Source organism: Triturus cristatus, chromosome 7 (assembly GCF_964204655.1).
Source record: "Triturus cristatus chromosome 7, aTriCri1.1, whole genome shotgun sequence".
In the NCBI taxonomy this organism is placed as follows: Eukaryota; Metazoa; Chordata; class Amphibia; order Caudata; family Salamandridae; genus Triturus; species Triturus cristatus.
Window position 1 is genome coordinate 1,654,957,979 of NC_140590.1, and position 16,053 is coordinate 1,654,974,031.

At 45.2% G+C, this 16,053-nt stretch overlaps 1 protein-coding gene across 1 annotated transcript in view; it reads left to right on the top strand.

The window, feature by feature from the left end:
• The window catches only part of NTSR1 (neurotensin receptor 1), an 841,652-nt gene that overhangs the window by 796,992 nt on the left and 28,607 nt on the right, over positions 1-16,053 (top strand). The window contains exon 3 of the mRNA XM_085619722.1: positions 4,184-4,274. Within this exon, the coding sequence (XP_085475848.1) occupies positions 4,184-4,274 (91 nt within the window). The remainder of the gene's footprint in view (positions 1-4,183; positions 4,275-16,053) is intronic.

The following is a 16,053-nucleotide window of genomic DNA, read 5'->3' on the forward strand; positions in this document are numbered from 1 at the left end:
GGTTGTTAAAGACCGTGAAGATGAGTTATAGGTTCAAGTTGTAGGCAAGGACCTATAATGAGAGAGAGGTCTTTGAAAAACCGATATAGACCTTAGCAGAAGGGGTATAAAGCTATTAGAGCATTCCACCCACTAAGGGTAGAATGTTCTAAATTATGAAGGGAAAGCATAAAGATAAACATTTGAATGTTAGAGCAGAAGTCTCATACCAGCTATTATAAGCCCAGAGCTACTCCATTCAACATTCCAATGTTCTAACAATGTGCTTGACCTGTTTTGAAGCCACAAAATACGCTGCCAATTTCGACAGAAAAAGGAAATGTTTAGAACAAGGCAACAGGAAACCAGAGTGGTTTAACACTATTTTGCATTACGAAAAGTACAGCTGGGAAATGTTTGCCTTATTAAAAATATTTGGTCCCATCATAATTAGGCATTAAGAAGTAAGATGTTGTGCACTGGGCATCATGCTTTTTTAAATATGTGTAATTTACATTATAACAAGCTGATTGTCTTTCTTCATTGTGTTCACGAAGCCAACTTCTCCTTTTACGCCCTCCTGTGTCCCATCCTCATTGTAATAAAGTTTGATGTTAATAAAGAACAACACTTTACTAAAAATAGTTGTAGTAAGTTTACGGATTGTATGCACTTGACAGCTCACTCTCCCAGACAGTTCTTTGAACACAGATGCTCCAAAACAAACAATTTAAAAGGCAGCCTTAAGCTAATTTAAAGACAGTGTTATTAATTGTTAAGGGGTGATGTAGCTCCCCTGAATCCCAAGTTCCAGCCCCCCTCAGTGCCCACGCAAGTTTGTATGCCTGTTTTTATTTCCCTCTGGTATTACCAAAAACATTATCCTCAGCAAGCAAAAATGCATGCGGTGTCCTATGTCTCGCAAACCACATATGAAGTTTGTCTTTACAAGTTCAAAACTGACCTGTTTTGAAAATATGGGCCACTTTTAAGCGTGAGAGTAACAGAAAGCACAGCTGTTTGGTTTGCTCAAGACATCCTGGGGACATTCAGAAAACGTACCTGGGAATGCATTCTGCCCATTACTTACCATTGGCTTTGAGATTTATAACTCACATCGCCCTGCTTTCTATTTGCTAGCTCTATTTGTTTTAGGCTATCCAGCTTCAGTTTGTCTCTTCCCTTGCCCAAACTTTGTTTTCTGTATCCTTCTGAGATCTCACTTCCTGTGATTAGACTTTTAAATCTTGTTCTTATCATGTCACATTTGCTGCGACACAAAGGTCAAATGTCAGGCTTCATCTTCTGAGGGAGCTTGGTGTTTACTTTCCATTCTGTGACTTCAAAGTGAGAGCAATCAAGTGGAATACAGATTACTCTGCCCATGGAGCCCACTCATGCCCCTCCTATGCTCCAGTTTGTGAGGCTGTAACACAACCCTTAAAACAGGCCTGCAGGGTGGTGGTGCTAAACAAATATTCATGTTGAGGTTCTTCTGTCAAAGCACTGTTGGCTTTTGTCTAATGTGACCCTCTAGTGAATATCTAATGATCTTTCTGTTTACAGTCAGCTAGTCCGAGTACAAAACTCTGTTAATGATAACATGCATTGGCAAGCCAAGAGGTGTTGCCTACACAACTACATTTTATAGGTAATAGCTTCAGCAAGTACAACACGTACAGTAGCACTGTGCCAGAAAAACCTAGATTACACAAATCATGCTTTCCTGAAAACTACAAACAGAAGCCGACTACGCAAATTCCTCCCACCCCTACACTCAACCTTTACCAAATATGCACATTTCATTCAAAAACGGGCACCACAAACTAAAATATGGATATGTGAACTAAATTAATCAGATCGAAATATTTGGAGTCAAAGTAGAAGTGTGATTTTTGTTTGTAATTGCTTATTACAAAATAATTAAAAACATATGTATTGTTCATAATTATTGTAGTACTCGCTTTTGGTAGAAATATTAATTGTTTTTGAATGAAGTATGCATGTTTGGTAAATATTGAGTGTTGTATGTATCTTATATTGTGATGCTGAGGGGAATTATTTGAATCCATTGTTCAGTGGTACCCTGTCCCCTCAGTGTGTGGGGTTCCTCTCAAATCCTTTTTCCACTCCACTGTGCGCCACTCCACTTTATGCTGCTTCACTCTAATCTGAAACAATGTACTCTACACCACTGCACTCCATCCCTCTGCACTCTATGCTGCACTACTCTACTCAGCATCACTCAACTCAACTCTACTCAACTGCCCTATATGCCACTCTTCTGTAAACCACTCTACTCTACGCCAATGCACTCAACACACTTTATTCAAAACCAATGCACGCCAACTACTCTGCACCACAGCACTCTACACCACTATACTCTACTCTGCAACACTCTACGCCACTGCACACTATGCCACTGTATTATACTCTGCACCACTGTACTCTGTGTCACTCTACTCTGTACCATGTCACTCTGCTTCACTCTACTCTGCTCAATGCTACTGTACTCTATGCCACTCTACACCATTCTACTCCACACCATGGCACTCTATGCACTCTACTCTGCAAGACTGCCCTCTTGGTCACTGAACTCAACACCACTCTACACGGCACCATTGTGAGCCACTACACGCTATGCCACTGCAAGCTACACTACTCAACACCATTGTGCTCTATGTCACTGCACTCTAAGTCACTCTTTTCTACTCTGCATCACTGTACTCTATGCCACTGCTTTCTGCGCCACCCTTCTCTGCGCACTCTACACTGTGCCACTCTACTCAGAGCCACTCTACTCTGCAAGACTGCATTTTCTGCCTCTCAACTCAACACCACTCACTCTACACCACAGCACTCTATGCCACTGCATACTACGCCACTCTATACCATTGCACTCTATGTCATTGCACTCTATGCCACTTCATTCTACTCTGTACAACTTTCTTCACCACTCTATGCCACTGCACTCTACTTTGCACCACTCAACTCTACGCCACTACACTATGCGTCATTCCACCATGCAACTCTACACCATTGCACTCAATGCCTCTTCTCTCTACACCTCTGTACTCTACACTGCACCACTCTACTCCACCCTGAACCACTCCAATTTATGCTACTTCACTGTACTCTAAAACAATGTACTCTACGCCACTGCACTCTATGCCACTACACTCTACTCTGCACTATCCTACTCTGTGCCACTGCACTCTACGCCACTGCATTCTATGTCAATGCACTCTACACCAATTTACTCAAAACCAATCCTCTCTACGCCAATCTATTCTGCACCACTGTACTTTACGCCACTTCACTCTAGGCCACTCAACTCAACTCCACTCTACAACACTCCACTCTACAACACTATACGCTACAACACTCCAGTCTACGATACTCCACTCTATGATGCTCTACTCCATTAAAATCTCCTCCACTCTATGACACTCCACTCCACTCTACAACACTACTCAACTTCATGATGCTCTATACAACTCTGTCTGTCAGTCCATGCCACTTCACTCCACTCTGTTCTATGAGACACTACTTCACTGTATGCCACTCCACTCTATGCCACTCCACTCTACTCTACTCCACTCTATGCCATCTCACTCTCCTACACTACTCAACTCTAACCCACTCGAATCTACAGCAATCTTCTCTGCTCTACACTACCCAACTCTACAACACTCTACTCCACTCTGCGCACCAACCTCTACACCATTCCATGACGCTCTATGCCACTCAGCTCTACTCTACTTCATGCCCTTCCACTCTATGATACTCTACTTCCTCTACAACTCTCCACGGCACTCCATGACATTTACTCCACTACATGCCACTCAACTCTACTCTACTCCACTGTACTCCACTTTATGACACTCCACAGTATTCTACTCTCCTTTACCCCAATAACGTTTAGCCATGCTGAATAATGCCACGCTGATGTGCAACATGGCGAAAACATATTGGCAAAGCCAATAGCTCTTGCAGAGACAAGACCTATTGGCTTTGCCAATGCTTGTTTAACTTTCCCTAATGAGGACCACCTATAATTTGGTGCCTGGGCCTATTTTCTGCCCTAGTCCATCTGCTTGTACCAGTTTTGCCTGAATAGGAGTAACATTGTCTATAAATATGAGAAGAGAGTATCAGGGAACCCGTCATACAGTGCTTGAAGTGTTACCTTTTTGTATTCCAGGCGCTGTGGTCATCGCGTTTGTTGTCTGTTGGCTCCCGTACCACATCCGGCGGCTTATGTACTGCTATGTTCCTGAAGACCAGTGGACCGAGTGAGTGGAGTTCTCATTTCTAGTGTTTCTCGTAAAGGATGTGGGTGGGAGGCATGTTGTGTGTGGAAGTCCGAAGAACCCCACACATATGATGATACAACTAAGACCTTAACATTCACTTGACATTATAGGATTTCTGGGTACTGTTTAGTACTACAAGACCCCACAATGCCATCCCATGCATGCAGTACTGGCTGGTGCCCTCCTTGCTGTACCAGTCACACAAGTGTGCACAAGAGGATGCATCACCAGGAGTTTCCACCAGGCCTGGCGCCAGGATTCTCAACCTGGAGGACCATGAAAAGACATGGGGGAGGTATCAAATTCATAGGGAAAGAAGGCAAAATCAACAAAGGTTTACTTGGTACATGGGCTGGGGTCAGCCTCCTGCATAGACCCATCAAACTACTGAGTAATAGCATTACTCGATGTTGAGGTTATTGCACAAACTAGAAACTTGGGTTTCACCAGTGGCATAGCTAGACTAGTTGCCACCCGTGGCAGTCCCAGCGGCGACTGCCTTGCAGCCGTATGTAAGAGCGGGGGGTCTGTGCTGGTGATACCTGCAGCAGCCACCCCGTGGCCATGTGTAAGAGCGGGGGAACGCCCAACGCCTCCCACACTTCCCTTGCTACTCCACTGATTTTCACCTCAATATCATTTGCCATTGTTGGAACAGGCGTCCTTGGTTGGTACATCAGACAAAATGTAAGCACTGTCACTTCACTTGATTGGGCATACAAAACTGTGCTTACGCAGTAATGCCTTGCTTAGGTGGGCAAGACCCTCAACTAACAAGTGGTTTTGTGAAATGTACTGATGCCATATTTACAGTCAGGATGGAAATGGAAGACCATTGAGTTGAAGAATATATATATATATATATATAAAAAAATTTAAACCATTTCATCTGTAAAATGTATTTATAATATCATTGTTTACCATTTCTGTCTTTTATTATTGGGCATAACAGTGCTGCTTCTCTGCCTAGTTGAGCAAACTCCTTCATCTCAGGCTTCTAGATCTCGCCTTTCTTCTTGTTTCTCTCTGGTGAAACAAGTAAATACAAGTTTCCTATTGTGATGAAACATTACCAGAACCAGTTTCCACAATTGTTGTACCTTTCTTAGTCACAGTTCCACCAGCACCATATGTATGTTTGTATGTATGTATTTTTAGGTAAATAGTACTAACCTAGCCAGGAAGCAAAAGAGCGCAGTACATTACACGTGGGGTCGGGAGATGATCTACGTAAGTGTAGGAAATTACCATCTTTTTAGTGATGTCCACCCAGATATTTGCCCTATCTAGTTTGCTGGCTTTAAAACTTTATGCTCTCTACCTCTGCTAATTACTAGTAAAGTGCCTGCCCTTCCCTGTAAACATGGCAACATTGGCTTATTTCTAACTGAAGCATTAAACTTGCCTATAAGCCCCTAGTATATGGTATACTAGGTGTGCCCAGGGCCTGGAAGTTAAATGCTACTTGTGGACTGCAGCATCTATTGAGCATCCTCTACAGTTGCAGTGCAAACATGCTTCAGGCCTACTCGATGTAGATTGATTGCTGCAGTGCAAAATCCGTAGTGCAACCTGTTAAAATAATCCTTTTTGAGAGGCAAAATCCTTCCTTGTAAATATTAATAAGCCACTCCTGTGTAGGACTTCTAGTCCACAAGGCTGGTCACATGGTTTTTAAAAATAAGACATGAGATTTAAAGAGAACATGTGCTAACAGTGACTAGCACACAAATATATTTTCACCGTAGAAAGGTTGGCTGGCCCATAGGGAAACACTGGGAAGTGGCATTATATATTAATTTTGCTATCGCAAGTTAGGGACTAGCTAAAAAAATCAGCCATTGTTATTATTTATAAAATGCCCAATTCAATTATATATTCGGAATGTTGAATATTCAGTAAAAGTAACTTTTTGAAAGTTACCTTTTGCTGTGCCTGAAGCTCCTGGAGACTAATTTTAATTAGCTTCCCAGCAGTAACCCATTGAGTGATTAGCACTGATGAGTTGTGAAAACTGCTCCCAGAGCAAAGAAAAAGGCTTGGGTGTGAGGAGGTGTTTGTGTTCCTCTGACAGGAAGGCAGGTTGATGTGGGTACAGAAACTTAATGTACTTCACAAGCAAATGTTAGGTGACAGTCGGAAAGTCCCCAGCCTTTGTCAACCCAGTTAGGCAAGCACAAAACACAGCAGGGTGCCATTTGCCCCCAGAACTGATTAAAAGTGGCCATAAAGGAGAGGGCTACTTATTACCCTGACCCCACCTCTGGGGGAATACAGGCTCTGCACAAAGGGAGAAGGGTGGCTATCTGGACATCTCCTACCACCCCTTGAAACTTGGAACTTAAAACAGTTTTAGACTTTAGGATCTCTGTGCAACCAGGACAAACCACCCCAGCCTATCCACCCAAAGCGCAATCTTGCTGGGCTGAGAATTCAAGTTTTTCCCACTCAGAGTTCCAATTTCGCAGGCCCTTGTTGAGAAGGTATCCAGTCTCATGGAGTCCACTGTCAGATACAGGCTGCTACCTTGCCCCACTTGAGGATTCTGAGATCCAAAAAAGAGACTAAGGGGCATATCAGCAAGGGCCGGCGATAATTATCGCTAAGCGCGCTTAGCGCGAGGATAATTATCACCGGTTAACGCTGAATTCTATCGCCGAGATAGCGTGCTATCAGCAACGCTTATCTCCAAAGCGATAGAATTCCATGCGCAAGCTTCCAAATGTGCGATTATCACTGGAAATCCAGCGATAATCGGTGATAGCTTGATGATAGGGCAGGGCAGACTTAGCCATCATAGCCACCTTCCATTGGATAACTGCTAAGTCAGACGAAAAGCAGGCGTAAGAAAAGTAGCGATAAGCGAGGTTAGCGCTACTTTTCTTATCGCTCTGCAGGTTAGCGTGAGGCTAGATAATTGGAGAAATGTTGGTTAACGACATTACTCACGTTATTTCCGGGAGGAACACCCACTTTGCATCTCATTAGAGATGCAAAGCTGGGCGATAAGGGAAAGGGCGCTAAGGCATGGATTCACGCATTAGCGTGACCTTGCTAATAGTGCGATACAATTATCACCGCTTTCCGGCCGAAAACGGCTGTTAAAGCGGCGATAATTGTCTTGATGATATGCCCCCAAGGGCCTTATTTACAAAGATTTTGACTAGGGTAGAGCTGCAAGTCTTTCTGCCTGCACACAAATGGTACCTAGCGCCAATTCAGGCACTCTTGCACCATGTTGCAAGAGTATCTGTGTTGTTGGCACATATGTTACATGTCGCCTAGGTAGGCGTCCGGTTTTGAGGTATTCTCAGATTTATGCTGTGTTGTAAATCTGGGGATGTGTCAAATACCATGGGAGTTGAGTGGGAACATCCACCGCAATGTCCATGGCACGCCTCCCCGAAACAATGCGAGACAACGCAGTGACTTGGGCTGGGTTGCCTTACACCATATTTTTGAAGCCATGAAAAGCCACGCAGAATGGCTTTTCGTGGCCTTGTAGATATAGCTCTGCACTCTGTGCTACCAGAACATCAAAAAAGTGATGTTCCAGCAGCGCACAGGGCTTGTAATTAAGCCGCTAAGTTTGAAGATAGAAAACTTGACCGGGCAAAGGTGTCATGAGTATCAAGTCGGTGAGAGGACTTCCATGGGCATACCTTTTGAATTTTCCACCTCTGAGCATTTCCCTCCAAAACCAATGGCTTCAGCAGGATATTAACCAACACTTATCTGACTTATGAAGACTTCTGTGGATACATGCAGCTAGCTCACCGTGCTGAAGGATTTTGGCTTCTGTTTTTCAGACTAAGTCCCAACGTAATAATTCAGACCAAGTGAATCTGGTTGGTGTATATGACCCATCAGCCTGAAATCGCGTGTAGGTCCTGGTCATCTGGGACCGTTGACTACCATTGGCGCTTTGCACTTCATGGTGCTATTTCACCTTAAATGTTTGAAAATTCATATCTCCAGTTCCCCTATGTGCTTTTTGTTGATTTGGTGTCATTTTATTTATTAAAATGTACTTTATTTTTATATAATTTGGTTTGGGATTGTTATTGCTTCCTGTTTTGACTTTATTATTGTTTTGGTGCTGAATGAATACTTTACACTTGACCCAATGCTAGGCCTCTCTGCTCTGAGCCATAGCGACCAGGAGGTCGAACTCAGGGTAATTTAGTGACATTGGGGATCCACCCTGACAAGAGCTATGATTGTTCCTTGAGATGGACAATAACCCACCCCAGACAATAATCCAATTTTTACAAAGACGTGTACATCAAGAACTGATTACGCAAATACTTTTTACACACACTTAGGCACAGCGAGATTATGTTATTTGCCCAGAATCACACATTGTGGAGTCTAGCGCTGGGACCAGGATTCGAACTGAGTGGGGAGATAAATCAGTTTTCAGAGGAATCTGGTCTCCTTCATTGATATCAGAATTCATAAATCCGTTCATCAAACGTATTCATTTCTCAGCTTTTGTGGTAATAGGCAAAGCCATAATACCGAGCTTTTTAAAACAATGTGGGCAAGTGGCATTGATAAGAGCACGAGAAGGTTCATATTTAAGAGGGGGATAGGGTATCCTTAAGAACTGCAGGGGAAAAGCAGTAAATGCTGCATTGTAATGCACACTGAACCAGCAATGGGAATTAAACACCATTTTAAATGGGACTTGTAGTTTCTCTTGAATACTTACTTAGAAAAAAGATGGGGTGCATTTAAAGCACTTGAGGCAATAGCACTGATCAGAGAATGGTAGGATTTTAAAAAAAAAGCCACAAAAGAGAATGATTTGAAAATGCACTTAGAAAAAGGGAGGATGGTAACTTTTTGCTGCTTTTATAAGGGGTCAAAGGCTCGGACAGAACTAAGGGCCTAACTTAGATCTTAATGGACGGGTTACTCCGTCTCAACGGTGACGGATATCCCATCCGCTGAAATTTAAATCCTTTTATTTCCTATGGGACTTATATTTTAGGGGACGAGATATCCGTCACCCTTGTGATGGAGTAACCCATCTGCCAAGATCTAAATGTGTCCCTAATTCATATGTCAGGCAACATTGTTATTAAGTATTCCTGAACTATGATTACCTCTGAATCAGCCCTATGAACCTTTCATGACTGTGTCACCATTAACCATCAATGGGTAGCATGCCACCTTGCTAATATTTTACCAGGCTAGGATGCATATTCATGTCTAGACTGGAAAAGCAAATGGGAAAATGAAACCAGCCTCTATTTTTCTATTTAATGGCAATGTTAACAACAGCACACACATGTACAAATCACTTACAATGTTCTGTACAGTAGGCTATACTATACCTAGGTAATCTTTAAACCAAACAAGGGAGAATTACTTGCTTGAAAATGAATGCAGATAATTTTAGACACTATGTGCAGGCACCAGCTTAAGGTCCTTCCAGAATCTCTTTAAGGGAGGAAATTGCCTTCATTTTTCTCATAAAAAAGAAGGAATCCTTTCAATTGGCAGTTTACAAATTAGTCTTGAAAGGAAAAAGCTGCCCCTCACCGACATTGAGAGTGCCACATCCTTATGAGCAACTAAAGAAAGCTTTGAATGTGTTGCAGCAAAAAAGTGCTTTCCCCTCAGCTCTCATGTGAGTGAGACGCTAGGCAAAGAGGACAGGCTGCTGGCCCACGTCAAACATTAAAAAAGAAACACAAATGGACACTCTTCTGCTTCTGACTGGGCCTTGGGAGGGTCAGTGGGCTCCATGGGTGGGCCTGACCCACCTGCCCCCCACCTCTAGAAATGGGCCTGGATACCACACTGTCTGACACACACTGACCAGGGGCTGCTGGGAATAAGTGTCTACCGTCCAGGAGCAGTTTAGTAATTATATTTAGACAATGTGGATGAAGACTGCTCTAGTCAGTGCCAACTGACCATGATGAAAATAATACTAGTCGGAATGGATGTAGGAGGAAGAAAGGGGACGAAATGGGGGGGGAGAATGAAGAAAGTGCAAAAATGATAGGCTATATCTGCAGCGGGTGGCTGAAATATTCAGGAATATATGAGGGGCGTGTGAGTAGAAGAAGAGGAATGACCAGATACCCTTAGAAGGGAGTCCGGGGAAAGAAAGATATTGATCTAGACCAAAAGACCATAACAAATGACCAACAAGGTTGGGGGGTGGTCTGTTCCATGCATTGCTGAGGTCTGTGTCAGAAGGTCTACCCCCTATTCCAAAATGTCAAACTTGTCAACACTTTGTGTTTTGGTGACAGCAAAACAATATGGATTGTGGCCAAATATGCTCAAAATCATGAGGGCAAATATATAGTGTAGGAAGGTGGAACCTGACTGCATGGTTACCTCCACTTTTTTCCTCGTGTTTTGCTGAATTACGACTAGTCTGACTGGGATCCTGCTAATCAGGACCCCAGTTTATCTGCTTTCTCCCTAAATTGATTGCATGTGCTTTAGGTACACTCCAGATTGGATTATGGGGTACCCTTAGAAGTCCCTAGTATATGGTATACTATGTACCCAGGGCATAGGTACCCCAGAGGCCTCTTAGGGTCTTCAGCATGTATTGTGCCACCCCTGAGAGACCATTCAAAATGACACCACAGGTCTGCTACAGTAGCCTGTGTAAGGTGGTGCATGCACCCCTTACTTAGATATAGGTTCATTATATCTATTCTATATCACTGCACATATAAACCTATCAGTCACCCCTATGGCAGGCCTTATCAATCCTTAAGGCAGGGTGCTGGGTTTTATGAGAGAGGGTGCACCTGCATGAGCACAGCCCCTCTCAGCCTTCGGAACCTATTTTCCGGGGTTGTTGGTGATGCAGCCAACCATATATACTTAAGTGCATTATAACTTCATGGTAAATGCTAACTTTAAAACGGCTGCATAGAAACATGTCGTGTTTGGTGCCAAACACCTTGGAATCATACCTCCCCACCAGTAACTGGCGGGGGAGGTATGATTCCACCCTCCTAAAGGGACATATGCGACACACCGGTACACCCGGTACCAGCTTTCTCGACCTTGGCATCACAAAATGGATGCTGCCAGCCACAGACACGAGTCTGCCCTCCTGCTGCTGAGCCAAGCTCAAGCAGGGGAAGGCTTGACAATAGGTTTCCAGTCACAGGGCGGTGTGACCACCTCCCAGACAGGTTTTGGTGTATTGGGGCTGGGTGGGTGCACTCTGAGAGTGCTTTGATGTCTGTACTGGGGGCACATTTGGTGTCCCGGTGCATAGTCCAGCTCAAACCGGTTGCAGGAGCCATTTTCTCCTGCTCTAGTGCAAAACTGGACAAAGGACATCGGTGTAGCCACCTTTCTGTCCTGACCCTCCCATAGGTGGGACCCCAGAGTTTGTCCCACCCCTTCCTTGGGTATAAAGTAGGAACCCCTGACTACAGGACTTTAGATTTTACCTGGACTAAGCACTGCTACAGAAACCAAGTACTTTGACGATCTGCATGGCGCTGGACGACTGAAAAATCTCCCTTGGAATAAAGGAGTTACTCCCCTGCAAGGCAGGCACCTAAACGCATCTGACCGCTTTGCATCTCCCGAGCTCCTGAGGACTCCAAAGATTTCTGCAACACAGGAGATGGGTTCCCAATGTCTCTGAGGTTGATCTATGCTCTCAATATTTCAATATTGGGACCGTGCAACCCGAACCCCTGTGCACCGTGTACTTTTGCAGCAGCATATGATTTTCGGCGATCCTTGAGGCTGTGCTTTTGGCTACTTGTAGTCCTGAACCCGAGCAGTAATTCTACTGAAGATTTCCGGCCTACACTCCACGAGTGTTCCGTGGGCTGGTATTTTGTAATTCAGCTCGAGGTCCCTTTGCGATCCCTGGTCTGTTGGCATGTGGGTTCCTATGAAGGTAACTTTGACTTTCTGTGGGCTTTCCTCGTGGCTCCAGATGTGGCCTGACTCTCCATAGCTTGGATAGTCCACAGGACCTTGCTGGTCCTCACCCGAAGCATATTTCTTCTGTCCGCATTGGGTTGCAGTTGCCAAGGCTTGTTGCTGTTCAATCCGGACACTGACCCCCCAGCACTCGACATCCTACATGGGACAGCTCACCTCCAGACTTTGGTCATCGTCGACGTCTCCTGGTCCCTGTGGCTGCAGAGTCAAACTTCACCTCTTCTCACCTGAAACACCCGACATGCGTGGGCATTCGTCTATCGTGCCCCTAGTCATTGTGAAGTGACCCAGACTCTGTCCCCTCTGCTTTCAGGTTCTTCTCACCTCGAATCCAGGCTTGGAATCCACCGGACACTTTTCGTCTTCACGGCAGCAGCACTTTTCCGCATCACGCCACTGAAAACGACGAAGGTTTCCGACACCACTTGACCCCTATGCACCCGGCTCCTCTGTGACAGGTAACACGGGTGTTAGACCTGGCACCATTGGAGTGGGTCTCCCTTCCACCTTTCGCTTTTGTCTCCTCTGTGTTTGCTGGTGTTAGAGGCTCTGGGCGGTGTGCCACTGCCATCCAGTGCCACAGCGCGAATGCTCCCTATTGTAAAATGACTGTATGAATTGGTATTCCCTATAACCCTAGCTGACCCAAGGAACATGTTTGGAAAGTCGAATTTAGTATGCCTGAGCTCAGAATATTAGAGTGCATCTGTTGGTGAGGATTATTTTTATATTCTGTGTTTGAGAATACCACTTTTGGAAAGTGGGTATTTTCTATCCTGAGTCTTCCAGTGAGATATGTTGTTATGTGTATTGGCTGTCTTGTTTTGGAGGGACAGGGCAGGCTGTGCCCGACCTGGATTGAACAGTGAGATCTGCAGTTGGAGTATGGGGAGAGGTGACCCTTTGATCTGAGCAGGGCTGCGCTTGGCAAGGTGAATAATGGCTCCACCTCGCACCGTACGTCTGATGGCAGACCCCCTCTTCCTGAAAGGCAGGATGCCGTCTTGTAAACAAAGTGCTCCAGGACCACGCCAAACTGGTTCTGGCTGGGGTCAGTGACTTGTGACTTTTGAGAACAAAGACTTTTGGGGTATAAATATTTGTTCTAAAACCCTTACAGGGTGTGTTACTTCTGGATGTCAAGTCGAACCTCTGTCGATGTAACTAGAGGGAAAGGACTTTGAAACTTCTATCCAGCTTGCTGAAGCAACTACCCAAGGGTCTGATTTGAGCTTGCCTCCTGATGAAGTCTCAGGGACATTAAACTTCACCCATCAGCCTTCTGAATTCCTATTGAGGGGGATTCTACTCACAGGTGAGGCTTCTGTCGAGAATTCAAGAGCCTCTGGGGGGAACGCTGGCTGAGAACCATCGCTATCGGTATTGTGGGCCGCTGCAGCTGAGCAGCTGTTGCCGCTGAGAGCCCGCATTTGTCCGTGCTATGAGAAGTATCGCTATCGCTATTGTGGGCCGCTGCAGCTGAGGAGCTGTTGCCGCTGAGAGCCTGCATTTGTCTGTGCTATGAGAATCAGCGCTATCGCTATTATGGGCCGCTGCAGCTGAGGAGCGGTTGCAGCTGAGAGCCCACATTTGCCTGTGCTACGAGAATCATCGCTATCGCTATTGGGGGCCGCTGCAGCTGAGGAGCTGTTGCCGCTGAGAGCCCGCATTTGCCTGTGCTACGAGAATCATCGCTATCACTATTGTGGGCCGCCGCGGCTGAGGAGCTGTTGCCGCTGACAGCCTACATTTGCCTGTGCTACAAGAATCATCACTATCGCTATTGTGGGACGCCGCAGCAGAGAAGCTGTTGCCGCTGAGAGCCCCCATCTGTGTGTGCTACGAGAATCATCGCTATCGCTATGGTGGCGCTGAGTGCCCGCCTTTAATCACCGCCTCAGGACCATCATGAGTGCATGCCGCGGACCGCTGCAGCTGGGGGCTGTGGCCACTGTGAGTCCACCTGTCATCATCGTGGCTTCCTCACGAAGCTGCGTGCCGTGCCCCTTTAAACTTCAGGTACATTGTGCATCACCGGGTCGCGTAGATCCGGCCTCGAACTAAGTTCGTTTCACTCGCTTTTTGATTGCTTTTATTGCTTTTCAAGTGAATCTATATTTACGTGCATTGTGGCTTCTTGATTGCTTTTGAGCCTGGTGTTAAGCCTATATAAAGATACTAATTTTTCTATAACTACTTGTGTGGTGTCCCTTTGTAGCGTCTTCACTGCATTATTGTGTATGGTCATAAAGGCTTCACACACTGCCTCTGAGATAGGCCTGTCTGCTCGTGCTACGTTACCACAGGGTTGAGCAGGGGTTATCAAAGGGTGTAGCCCCCGTACTCTGACTTAGGAAGAAGGGCCACTGCCAACTAGAGATCCCCATTTCTAACAACGGGTATCTCGGTACTCTCAAGGGTGCTGGCCTTAGAACCTTCTATGTTTAACTGGGTTTGCTTAAAGTCCTCTCCGAAGTGTCCTTAATCTTTAAAATTCCAGCCCCGACTTTCCTATAGAGTTATACAGAGCTCGCGTCAGGGTTCTCACACTGCACCCATCCTCCGTGGGTCCCCTGTATCACTACTTTGGGTGGTTCCTTGGGATCCCAGCGATTCTACGTGCTCTAGGCACTGTGTCTAGTCAAGTCGTGGTTGTTATACCACTTTCTTAGTATATGGTTTGGTCTCCCCCTGGAGCCCACTGTGTATTGTGCTATTTACTGTTGTTCTAGTGATTTAATATTGTGTGCTTTTATCCTAATCTCATAAAGAGGTTAGTAGAGAGTGTTTATTAATAAATACATATATTTTATGTATTCCTTGTGTGGTTCTCCTTTCATTTGGTCATTCAGGAGGTTCTGATCTGGCAAAACAAGCTGCTTTACATTCCTTCGAGACTTAGCCTGAAGGCTGCTCTCCATAGTTACCACTAGGATAGCTTTCAATAAAGGTTGTCTTTAACCTAATCATCAATAAGGGTTGTTTGGACTGGTACAAGGTGCCCACTTTAATTAGTGGTCAGCATATACCAGGCCAACTTCTCACATATAGAGAATGTAAAACAATGAGTCAGATGTGTGTGTGGAATTTGACATGAATGTAGATCATCCTTTTCTTTCCATTGTGTCCCTTAATGAGAGGTACTGTACGGGGATCTACTGCCTGGGATCAAATTGGTCTAGTTTAGGTGCAATTTTTCAACAAACTTTGTACTATCTGAAAAGTAAAAAAAAACATAAGGACTCTGTGAAGTTGTGCTGCTCACACTGCTTCTTAGCGCCAGGAGTTTGTCCCACGCTGTGAAATCAGAGTGAACGGCACTACGCATCGTGCCAGAGGGTGCTGCTGCTTTCTGCCGCTTAAGTAGAAATTCTACTCCAGATGCAGCTTCCTCAATACAAGCTGCAGATTTCCCCACGTGAGTGCTCACGACCTCCCCGCAACCACCCGTGTTGAGAAATCTCGCTGGGAGGAGGCCTAGCGCATGATTTTTTCTTCAACTTAACGTAGGCAAGCCGCTCAAGAGAAAAAACTCCTCTTGGCGTCACTTCGTCGAGTTTTTGGGAACTCGGCACGGAGTGGGCAAAACTCCGCGAACTCCGCCGGCAGAGCGGAAATATTCGCCCACCCCTAATAATGTCAGTGCTACTGTTTGCACTGAGCATTGGCCCTGATCTTTGCACTCAGTTGGGCCTGTTTGCCATGGATCTGTTCTAGTGAGAGGCTAAACCAATTTAACACTACCTACACCAAATATAAGGCACTGCACTCCCCAGCACCACCTACACAACTGAAAATGTTACTATTT